Raw genomic sequence first — 11,401 nt, 5'->3', positions numbered from 1 at the left:
CGTGAAAAATATAATTATATAATCCCTTAAAAGGTGGGGTAGGTAAATTTGGAGAAACCGGCTCGAGATCGCTAGAATTTGAAAATACACGACCGGAGAAAATCTGCCACTTCCTTACAGAGCCCCTCCTCCAACACACACGAACGCGCACATGACCAATGAGGGCACGAGATGAGTTTGTGCCCCGATGGAAGGCTGACAGGCAGATAGGCCATCCAATCCGTTTAGGCGGCTAAACGGATTGGTTGTACTTTTTACAGTATTACGGCTTCTACAGATGACATTTTTTTTATCTTAGCACTTAAGATATTCATTGCTCTCGGATGTTAAGAGCATTCCACGGAATATAACAAAGTGTATCTCGAGCCGGTTTCTCAAACGTACCTACCCCACCTTTAAACAAAAGACAATTAAATTAATACACAATTCATGTTTTAAAACAATACATTTAAAGTAAGATATATCGGCTCCTACATAGATGTTTAACAGTATTTCCAGATATTAAATAAGGTTTTGTTATTTAATAAGAATCATAACTTGCTCAATAAAACAGAGTCCTGTAAATATATGTTGCTTTAAACATAAAAACATATTTATGAATGTAATTTGGTTTCCATCAGTTGGTGCGCAAGACGTGGATCACAATGACAAACATTAAACAATGCGTAATTGTTATAATACTTTAAGACTCAATTGTATCTGATGTATAAAGTTAACTATTGACATTATTCTATAACGTTTTTTACCTTTATTTGGTGGAAAAGTTGAATTAGCAGCAGTCTTTTTATTAAAATATCAAGATCACTCGTATTTCCAAAAAGGTTCCATGTAAATGAAATCCTACATTATTAAAAAGGATAGTGTCGACCTGTTTGCATGATAAGAAACTGCAATAAAAGCCGAGTCCAGGTTGAGAAACGTTATCGTATTTCATTATGAAAGATAGTGACAGCCTATCTTATACTTATCCTATACTTACAATATGTATTAAAAGATGACAAAATGTTACATATTCACATTTCTTTTTGCTTGGCTTCTGTCCTTATCCATAATTATAAATGAGCTTTTATGATGGTGTGGCAACGGGAGCAGTTCATGTAAAGCTCAAACAGACAACATATTAATGCAGATCATTAAAATAAAACCTGGAATGCAGTTCATTTGGGAAAGGTTCTACTTAGTATCACTGTTATTCATTATTGCACCGTGATCCTTTGCTTCCAGAGGTCCGCCTTCACAATACGTCGCATTTAAAAAGTGATAGAGGGAAACATCGAGTGTTGGCCTGTTGAGTGTTTTGGAGTAATGTCAGTTTAAACAAGGAAATACATTTACACATGTATTAGTAAAGGAATAAGCATGTTACTGGTGTAAGATAAAAGGAATGCACATATTCTTAGAGAACATTCCAGGTTCACAAAAATCACTTTGGTCGTATTTCAAGTCTTTGACGCCTCTGAAACTAAATATATATATATATATATATAATGTCTCTTCAGGAATATCCGTCACTAGCAGAGTTCCTGACGGTGTTTCACGTGGTGATGGCTGGTTGGTCCTTATTGGTCTCTGATGAGATCTTTTATCTCCGTTTGTACTCTTTGGTTCCAGTGTGACTGTCTGTGGCTCAGGAAGAGTCTGCAGGAGGAGAAGCAGCCTCCCTCCTCCCCTCCTCCAGGACCTCTCTGTGGCTCAGGAGGAGTCTACAGGAGAGGAAGCAGCCTCCCTCCTCCCCTCCTCCAGGAGCTCTCTGTATCTCAGGAGGAGTCTACAGGAGAGGAAGCAGCCTCCCTCCTCCCCTCCTCCAGGACCTCTCTGTATCTCAGGAGGAGTCGACAGGAGAGGAAGCAGCCTCCCTCCTCCCCTCCTCCAGGACCTCTCTGACCTGCTCCAGAGTCTCCGCCTGCCGGATCACCTCCAGCCTCATCTGAGGAGCAGAGACACGTCCGTAACATATTAATACAATACTAATAACACTTGGGATTTTAACTGTATTAAAACTACATTTCCAGCAATAATCTGGTTTCATCCGTTATACTTATACTCCATTGAATATATTAGAATACAGACAGTTTTATTGCATATTGTTGGCATATGATGTAGTGCATTGTGCACATTTTTACTTTATGCTAATACAAGTGTCTAAGTTCTCTTTTATCTTCTCTTCATTGCACATTTTACTTTGATTTCTTTGGTTTATATAAATATTTGAAATTCTATTTTATTTGATCTTATTGCACATTTTAACATGATTTTTATTTTATTTGTTATTGTATTTTCTTAATGAACATTTTTACTTATGTTTGTAATACAAACATTTCTATACAATATATTGAGTTAAAATGTCAAAGTATTTTGATTGATTCTGAATTGTGACCTTGACATACACTGATGTGTATTAGATTTTGTAAATGCTGGAACACGTTTGGCCCATTTCCTTCACTCAGCATGTTCTCCCTTCTCTCCTCGACTAAAGCCAAGTCATCAAAGTTCCGTTGCCTCTCACCTGCAGCGACTGAGAGAGCTGCACGAAGTCTCTCTGAACCGTCTGGCTGGTGTCCACCTGGCTGCGCATGCTGATCACCTGACTGCGCAGCTCCAGACTCTGCTGCTGCAGCGCCGCCTGACAGGAAACAGAGAAATTAATTAAACGGTTTGAAAATGTGTTACTTTGCCAACTTTGAGTGGTATGATAAACAGTATTATTGTGATTATGTACACTAAATACAATGTCAATGTGACCTGAATTCTAGATACATATAATATATATATATATATATATATATATATATATATATCACTTTGTCTTGATTCCTTAGCACAGTGCTTCTCAAACTTTTTTCAGTAATGTACCCCCTTTGAAACACTTTCTCAGCCGAGTACCCCCTGACCGACTCCGAACATCTTTGATAGAAAAAGCCTATATACATAATTACAATATAGTGATGTTCCATCAGTGTGTGATTTATTAACTCCTTCATGCATGAATTACAACAAACTTTGTGCATGAAAAAAAGGAGTTTTTCAATTGAAGTAATATATATGTTTAACAAACCAATGAACAAAATGATATATTATGAAAAATTATAAAATACAATACACACATTTGACATGTTTATATGAGGACCCCCTTGGTGGTTCTAGAAATATTTTATATAAAATTGTGTTTTCTATTTCACTTATTGTACTAAAATTATTTTTGTAATCATGCATGGTATTTTTTTTAATTAAACTTTTTTTTTTTTTTTAAATCTCATGTACCCCCTTTAGTACCCCAACGTACCCCTAGGGGTCCATATACCCCCATTTGAGAATCACTGCCTTAGCAGACTAAAATAATATATATTTGGCTGCTGCAACTATGAGAATTATTAAGAAATAGGTAAAATTTGAGGTGTGCATGTGTAATTTGTTCCTAATAATTTCCTGAAACCGAGACAACATGTCATAATTTAGCTCCATGGTTAATTGTTTCACTTAAGAACACTTACTTTTTATTTCCAAAGCCTTTAACCACATCTTTTGGCCTTCTTCAGCAAATAAACTCAAACTACATCAACTAAGAAAGGCCATAAGAGCCTAAGAGGTGATAAAGAGTCTTTCAAACAAGTAAACAAGCAGTAGTTGGACCTATTGTTTTCTTTTTTTTTAATCGACAGAATGAAAGCAGGATACATCACCACTGCAGACCTCACTCAGACACACAGAGCCTCATCACAGAGTGTAATGTTAAAGGCAGGCTGGACTCACCTTCTCAGTACTGAGAGTCTTGCTGGTGCTCTGCAGGTGAGACAGCGCCACCCTCAGGGCCTCCAGCTCGCTGCGGCAGGACAGCAGCTCCGCCTGCAGCTGCTCCTTCTGAGACGAGACCCTCTCCGTCTCCGTCTTCAGACTGGACAGCCGCACTGCACACACACAGGGACCATTAATACTCAAAGAAAAACTCCTGGTTACAAAGAGTTGGCTCTCAGTTTGACCATATTGGTTGTGATAAAACTGGGGGAAATCAATCTGAATGAAACACAACTCTACACCACGCCTTATAATTAGGTTACCAGACTAATAGAAAACTGTTCACTCACCTTCTAAAACTTCTGATGATGGGAGTTGCAAATTGGTGCAGGCAGGAAGAGAGAATAAAACATGTTTTAGTGTCTCAATAGTCAGCGTTGAGGAAATAATAATACATATGAATATGCTCCACAGACCGTTCTCCTCTGTGCGGGTGTCCAGCTGATCCCTGAGGTTCACTATCTCGATGCGGAGACGCTCCTCACAGTGCGCCCCCTGTAGGTCAGAGGTCAACAGTCAGCACACACACCGAGAGTGTATGCTATGAAGCTGTACCTAAGCATTCATTACAACACTATAACTTTTCAACTCAGAAGAAAGCAAATAAACACTTTAAATGACCAACAGACGGTCAGGATACTTTCACAGTATTGCCAACATGGTTAAAAGATTCATCCATGCATGAAAGTTGGAAAATACACAATCTTTGGGTAAATTAAGTAAATAATGAGCCGTTATATTTCATTTGTTGCTATGTGAAACTGTATCCTTAATGAACTACATTCGAGTCATCCAAAATACATTATTTGACTGATTGTGCTTCAGTCTGTGCTGAAAAAGTAGATTTGAAGTGACTTTCCTTGGTGTTTACATAGTGAAAATACAGACATGTTAGTTTTACCTGCAGTGTAGCGGGAAAGCAGTCGGGCTCATCCTGAACCTCCTCTCCTTTGAGTCTGGACAGCTCGGTGCTCACCTTCCTTTGAGAGAGGGACAGCTCTGCCTGGACATACAGATGAGGATTCAAACACTTTTATTAGATACAATTGAAATCAACTAACCCTAAGAACATTTTAATGTCTACAATTTGAGTATTGTTCTCTAAATCGCAGAGTTAGATGTCTGGAGTGTTTTAAACAGGTACAACCAGCAACAGGTTATCTTAGCTTAGCATAAAACCTGGAAAAGGGGGTCAAAAGCTAATCTGGCAAGTACCTCTAAAGCTCACTAGAAAACAAGTTGTATCTCATATATCTTTAATCTCTACCGTTTGTGTAATGCAGTGGTTCTCAAACTTTTTCTGTCAGGCCCCCCCTTTGGAGAAAAAAAAAAGTCGGGCCCCCCCAACACAAAGAGTCAGGCTCAGTGGCGGCGCCAGAGATTTATTTTGGGGGTGCTGTGGGGTAGCTTGACGTTTCATAGCGGGTGCTCAAACATTTAGGGTTTCCCATTAATGTACCGGGCGCTACAGTGGAATTTTCTACTGCAACACTCCGCACACACATACACAGTGTACCCGCGACTGTTACAATGAAGGCTCGATAATCAGCTCACGGCATATAGGTGTAAGCAGGGTTAAAGTGCTATTTTTATAGATGGTGTGTGGACCTCACATAGGGGGGTCCGGGGGCATGCTCCCCCGGGAAGATTTATTTTTAAATATTGAAGTTGATTCAATCTGGTGCACTTTGAGAGCAAAATGAAGAGATCTATGGATACCTCTCTCAACACCCATTTGAAACAGAACTGTTAACAGATTTACTTTTTCTTTATGGATATTTTACAAATCACCCTTTTAAACTTTATTCTTTTTTTACTGTCATATAGTATTTCATACCTGTTTTTCATTTATTCTCTTATTTTTTTATAACTATAATGATCATATAAACGTGTGCCTCGGAAATAATTGTTTCCATTAATCGTGACCAAAACGTTTGAGACCCACTGAGAAAACTTGGACTAAAGTTAACTATCTAAACACTGAGAGTCCTTTAGCTCACTGAGCCTCTCAACACCTTGTTGTTGAAAAAACTCCTTATATCCGTTAGTGTAGCTCGCTAGCACTGGAAGCTTTAATGAAACACAGAGACCCAGACGTAATAGTACTGTATCACATTATTTTCGAATCAATATTTATTTATTTTAAATAACAATTCTTCTCTCGCGCCCCCCCGGTCATGCCTCTGCGCCCCCCCCACTTTGAGAACCACTGGTGTAATGTGTCCTAATTCAGACAGAAAAATGTAAAAACATGAGGAGGTTACAAGCAATACTTTTTGACTTGGCTTGGTGTGGATTTTGTGGAAACATCACCACCAAGGAAAGGTTTGACCGACATGTTTGAGGTATCACGTTAGCTCAGCAACAATCCTAATAAGTGTATTTCCCTAACTGTATCTCTTTATTCCATTCTCACACACACTCTGGAGGACCGGCATCACTCACCAGCCGACTCTGGACGGCGCTCTGTGATTGGCTGAAAGATTTCTGCAGGTCCTGGAGGAGGGCCTCTGAGGTGTGGACCTGAGCCTGGAGCATTGACACCTGAACACAAACAGAGAAACACAAATGAACATGCAAATAAACCAGCACGTAACATCCACTCCCACTCATTAAACATCACACATTAGCTCACCTGTTTGTGCGTTTTGTTGGTCTGCGTGTCCAGCTCTCTCTCCAGCTCCTCCTTCTCCTCCTGCAGCCGGCTCAGCTCGCCTCGCAGCTCCGACACCTGCACAACACATAACAGCCTCAATTCCTCATGTATTCATTTTTCTATTAGGACGGCAACGAACGATTATTTTTATTAGTTATTTCCATTAATCTGCTCATTGATTTTAAGTATAATCAATATTTGGTCTATAATATGTTGGACACTAGAGATTAATGTCCATGCAAGTTTTTACATTACAAGGTGATATCTTTAAATGTCTTCTTCAGTTCAAATCCCCAAAATATTCTGTAAAATATGAAAATAAAGAAGTAAGAATTATTAATCAATGATCTATATATATATAAATCAATATTTAAAAGGATGCAGAAAATCACTTTATTGACTCATCGATAATGAAAGTAGTTAGCAGTTGATTTTTGACTAACCTTTCCTAACAAATGGAGGTGTTCGGTCAAAATGAATGAATTAAACAAGGAATTAAATGAACTAAAACTACACATTTAAGAGTGTAAGGACGCTTTCTTTATTGCTATCCAATGGCATGACTGTTCTTTTTTCTAAAAGTATTAAACCTAACATTTGGCGTCATCATTTTGAGTCTGTACCTGAGCATTGAGGGCGTCCCAGTCTCCGTGCGGGATCAGCCGGTGTCCGGCCGGCGGCAGGTAGATGGCTTCAGGCACCAGGGTTCCCGTGGAGACCAGAGAGTCGGTGTCCTCCTGAGCGTGGAGCTTCCTGGGCAGAGAGGGCGTGTCTAAGGAGAAGGAGGACAGCGAGGCCGAGTCGCAGTGCCGCAGAGAGAAATACGCTTCTGACGTAGGAGGCGTCCCGTCTCCCTCCGTCGACACTTCGAGATCTGACGCCTGGTTCTGTCTCCGCTCCACCGCCACGGCCTCCGACAGGCTGTTGGTGAGCGATGCCGGGGATTCATTATTGCCTTTCCTTCCACTGATCTAGCAGGTAGAGAGAGGGAAATGCTGGGATTTAGTCCAGAACATATGGGACCATTTTGGAATAACACACATAGTTAAATACTAACCATGTTCTGCCCACTGGCTCTCCTCCACTCTCCAGACTGAGACTGGAGGACTGATAGCCTGGCCTCATACTGCTCTGCTGTCTCTGTACACACAGGATCATGAACATGTGATTACATCCTCCAATCAGAAGAACATTATCCGCTTTGCCACAAAGTTTGAGAATCCAAAAAACCATTTATAAAGATTTTTTTAGTAGCCCTCCAAAAAACATACAACATCTATTTAGAACTCAAGAGGAAAATAATGTAAAAATAATTATAATGATGACAATTAATAATAATATGAAATATAATACAAAACAGCACCAGGATTTTCAGCCCATATATAGCGTGCATATAAGGATTTATGATATTCTGTGCTTGATTATGGAGCTTCGAGACATACTGTGATAACATGGGACAAATAAATCAGGTATTCATCTGACTGATCAGGCATCACAGACTTTTCAATGTAAAAGATGAGTAGAACTTGTCAGTAGAACCTCTAGTTGTAAATATGTTTCTTTCTATTTGCAGAAATAATCAACAACACCAGGTGTTTGTCATTTAAACATTATTAAGGCCCGCATTTCTTTCTCCTGAGTCCTAACAGAAGGAGTGCAAAAATAATCTTCTTATGTGAAATTAGACGACACACACACACACACACACACACACACACACACACACACACACACACACACACACACACACACACACACACACACACACACACACACACACACACACACACACACACACACACACACACACACACACACACACACACACACCTCTGAGAGCCTCCTGCAGAGACTGGATCTCTTGATCACATTGTTTCTGCAGCTCTGCCAGTTCCTCCTGTTTGCTCAGCTCGCAGATCGTCGCCACGCCCTGCCAGTGTTCCACCTGAGCTCGGCACTCGGCTAGCTGGGCCTGCAGGCTCGCCTCTGAAAAACCAGAAACAGGTTGTATATTATTCTGCATTATAACTAAGCAATCAGACAAAACCTTTAAATACCTTACAACAAGATAAGAAGAAAGCCCACATGATGTCCCTAATCTATATGTCGAAATGTAAAGCACATTGGCATCGTGTAGTTTTGTAAGACTATGAAGCATTTATGTAATCATTGTTAAGTGAGCACATTTTGTGTGTGTGTGTGTGTGTGTGTGTGTGTGTATTTTGACTAACAATTTCACGAGTGTATAGGCCATAAATGACTGCATTTGTCATTGTTTGAGTGTTTGACAGGGAACACAACCAATTGATATATTGTTTAATTCACTGGGAGATCAATTAGGAGATCACACCCTATCTTCTAATGAGTAAATAAACTAAAGGCAAAGTCCCACATAAGCCAATGCTGAGTTTGCATGTTTTTCATTTCTTTTAAATGTATTCTCTATTCGTTCACGCACAAATGGAAACGTTTAGTTACCTAAGATTTACAAATGCTTTGTACATTTTTCATTATTGACGTTTGAATAAACATAAATCTTTTTTAAAGCATGTTGTTTGAGCTACCAGGACTTCCAAACGTAAGGTTTTATTAACTGTTGCTGTCATTATTTTTAATAATAAGACAGTAGCAAACACAACATTCTTTATACCTACTTTATTTATATTGCTCAAGAAGAACTAAGCATAGGTCTGCTTGTTTTTGAAAACTTTAAAATAAGTTTCAAGTCAGTTGGTGTATTCGCATTAACTACTATACACTGCTACTCAAGGACTGTCTCAAAAAACAGCAGACCTACAGATCTATTGGTTGTAACACATGACTAGGTACAGTAGTCAGTCACATGTCTGATAATATCAAATAAAGAAGTGACACGGATAGTAAAAATATTGTGGTTTAAGCAGAGGTAGAAGAAGTACTTAAATAAAAGAAGAAGTTCAAAAGTGTAAGAATACTCTGTTACAAATAAAAGTCAAGCATTGCAAATGTTACTCAAGTAAAAATACACTATTTACCTCTGAATCGTAGTGGGGTAGAAGTACAAAGTAGCAAACATTGAAATACTCAAGTAAAGTAGTAGTATCTAAAAAGTTTACTTAGGTACAGTACTTGAGTACATGTACTTAGTTACTTCACAGCACTGGGTTTAAGCTACAGGAGGTCCAGTTTTGATACAAGTTAAGCTGCTAAAGTGTTAGCTTGCGGCTAGCATCGCCCGTTCATTCCTATGGTCGGAGATGCTAACAGGCCGTTTTGTCGGTTAGCTGACCGGTGCTGCTTAACATTCAACAGGTTTCTCTCACAGTGAAGACAAGCAACACGTAAGCGTTATTTTGTAATAAACGCCAAGCTCTAAAGAGGTCAGTATTCCCACGCAGACAATCCTGTTAGGAGTAAAGCAGATTAAAGTGTGTATTTACCTGAGTCTTCTTCACTCCTGGAGCTCATGTTTTCCTCAGACAGAGTCAATCTGACGAGGGATAAAGACGACGGACTATCATCAAAAATGCGATAAACGTGTCGGAGTCATTTTTGTACAAGAAGCTCCAGAGTTTAGGTGTGGAAAATGATCAGCAGTGTCAACTTCAGGAAACAACTTTCCCCGGTCCAAAGCCTGCGGAAATCACGTCAACATCCTTCCTGTTCTCATGAGCCTTTCCCTGTTTGATTTGCCCTTTCATTTCACTGTGTTCAGTATGGTTAAATGCCATGGTTAAATATCGAGAAACATAGTCACAGGTTTCTTTAGTGACTGCCACACCCTGGACATTAATGTATGTATGCAGCCATCATGTCCACTGTGTGCTGACCACTGGAGGTCACTGGTCATTGGCTGTCTGTCACAAAAAGGCAGTGGAAGAGTGAAACTGAGTATAAGTAGCCTACTGTAATAAAGGGGTACTTAACTCATTAAATTAGCATTTGTATATCAGTATATATATACTCACCTTAATGTGGCCTTCAATTGATTTATTAATGAGTGAGTAATTGCTAGCAGTTTCCCCCTCTAAATAACAATACTATGGTGACATTTTTAGGCAGATGTTAATTTCAACTTGTTTTAAACACCGAGAATAGTGTATAACTTTCGCAGCTAACTGAAGTATGAAAGAAACATTTCTTGAAACAAGTCGGTCACAATAAATCAATCTACTTTGGTTTTCCCTCTATAGCCAATTTAAGATATTCTAAAGTTGTCTCTAAAAAGGAAAATAATGTTGTGAAGGCAGTGTATCTGTACTTTAACATCATGTATAAGATTCTTCAGGTAATTCAGACATGGATTCTTTATTTTAAAGAGGGTTAAGCTAGATCCACTTTTACAGGCTGGTGTCTGCACAGCTTTCTTTTTGTAGGAGGGCGCTGCTGTCTACAAAAAAAATCAACATTGTCGGCTTAATCTTATTGCAGGAAAGTTTGCCCTTCTTCACTGTGCTAGTTGAAAGTGTAAAGTGCAAAACTAGCTGTTATCAGCTTTGACAAGTAGGTCACTTTTCCTACAGCGTGCTGATATGATATAAGGTCCTCTCTCGTCCTTTACAGAGGGAAGGTTACCGTGTAATGTGCATTATTAAAATCCTGCCAAAGGATTAATATAATGCAACATTAACTTTAATTAGTTCATTAAAATGGAGTTATGTTTTAGTTTGTGGTTATTCCCCCCTTTCCTGAGTCGCTGCATAATCCAATGACCATTCAAGTGATTCATGAAATGTATCTGTTAAACATTGGCAAGTAAAAAAATGCAGATGTTAAAAAAGCGAGTGTGATATTAACCTTGAAACAAGGAAACTGTATTTTATTGGCAGCAGTCGGTTCCCATCTGTTTGCTTTGCTGGACAAAGGCATGGCCAAGGTTTATAGTTTCCTGTGTTTGCTTTTAAATAAATAAAAACTACAGACCACTACTTTAGAATGACTGAATTTACCAAATAAGAAGCCACACGTTTAACT

At 39.1% G+C, this 11,401-nt stretch overlaps 1 protein-coding gene across 1 annotated transcript; it reads right to left on the bottom strand.

The window, feature by feature from the left end:
* Positions 1-570: 570 nt before the first annotated feature.
* On the bottom strand, positions 571-10,218 carry rabep2 (rabaptin, RAB GTPase binding effector protein 2). Its single transcript, XM_034089790.2, has 12 exons — positions 9,868-10,218; positions 8,279-8,434; positions 7,506-7,588; positions 7,072-7,419; positions 6,428-6,523; positions 6,238-6,336; positions 4,694-4,795; positions 4,209-4,287; positions 4,083-4,094; positions 3,751-3,905; positions 2,507-2,623; positions 571-1,927 (listed from the first exon to the last, which is right to left on the bottom strand). The coding sequence occupies exons 1-12, from the start codon at positions 9,893-9,895 to the stop codon at positions 1,823-1,825; spliced, it is 1,380 nt and encodes a 459-aa protein (XP_033945681.1). The 5' UTR covers positions 9,896-10,218; the 3' UTR covers positions 571-1,822.
* Positions 10,219-11,401: the final 1,183 nt, after the last annotated feature.

This window comes from Pseudochaenichthys georgianus, chromosome 8 (genome assembly GCF_902827115.2).
Source record: "Pseudochaenichthys georgianus chromosome 8, fPseGeo1.2, whole genome shotgun sequence".
Taxonomy (NCBI): Eukaryota; Metazoa; Chordata; class Actinopteri; order Perciformes; family Channichthyidae; genus Pseudochaenichthys; species Pseudochaenichthys georgianus.
Note: the sequence above shows the minus strand (reverse complement) of the source record. Positions and strands in the feature narration are given on the sequence as shown.

Bases quoted from the DNA above. Each gene is read 5' to 3' on its own strand.
- rabep2 (XM_034089790.2), bottom strand. From the start codon at position 9,895: ATGAGCTCCAGGAGTGAAGAAGACTCAG. The intron at 7,589-8,278 runs GTGTGTGTGTGT...CTGTGTGTACAG, and splicing joins TCTGCAGGAGGCTCTCAGAG to AGACAGCAGAGCAGTATGAG. The intron at 4,796-6,237 runs GTGAGTGATGCC...CTGTATGTCCAG, and splicing joins GCGCCGTCCAGAGTCGGCTG to GCAGAGCTGTCCCTCTCTCA.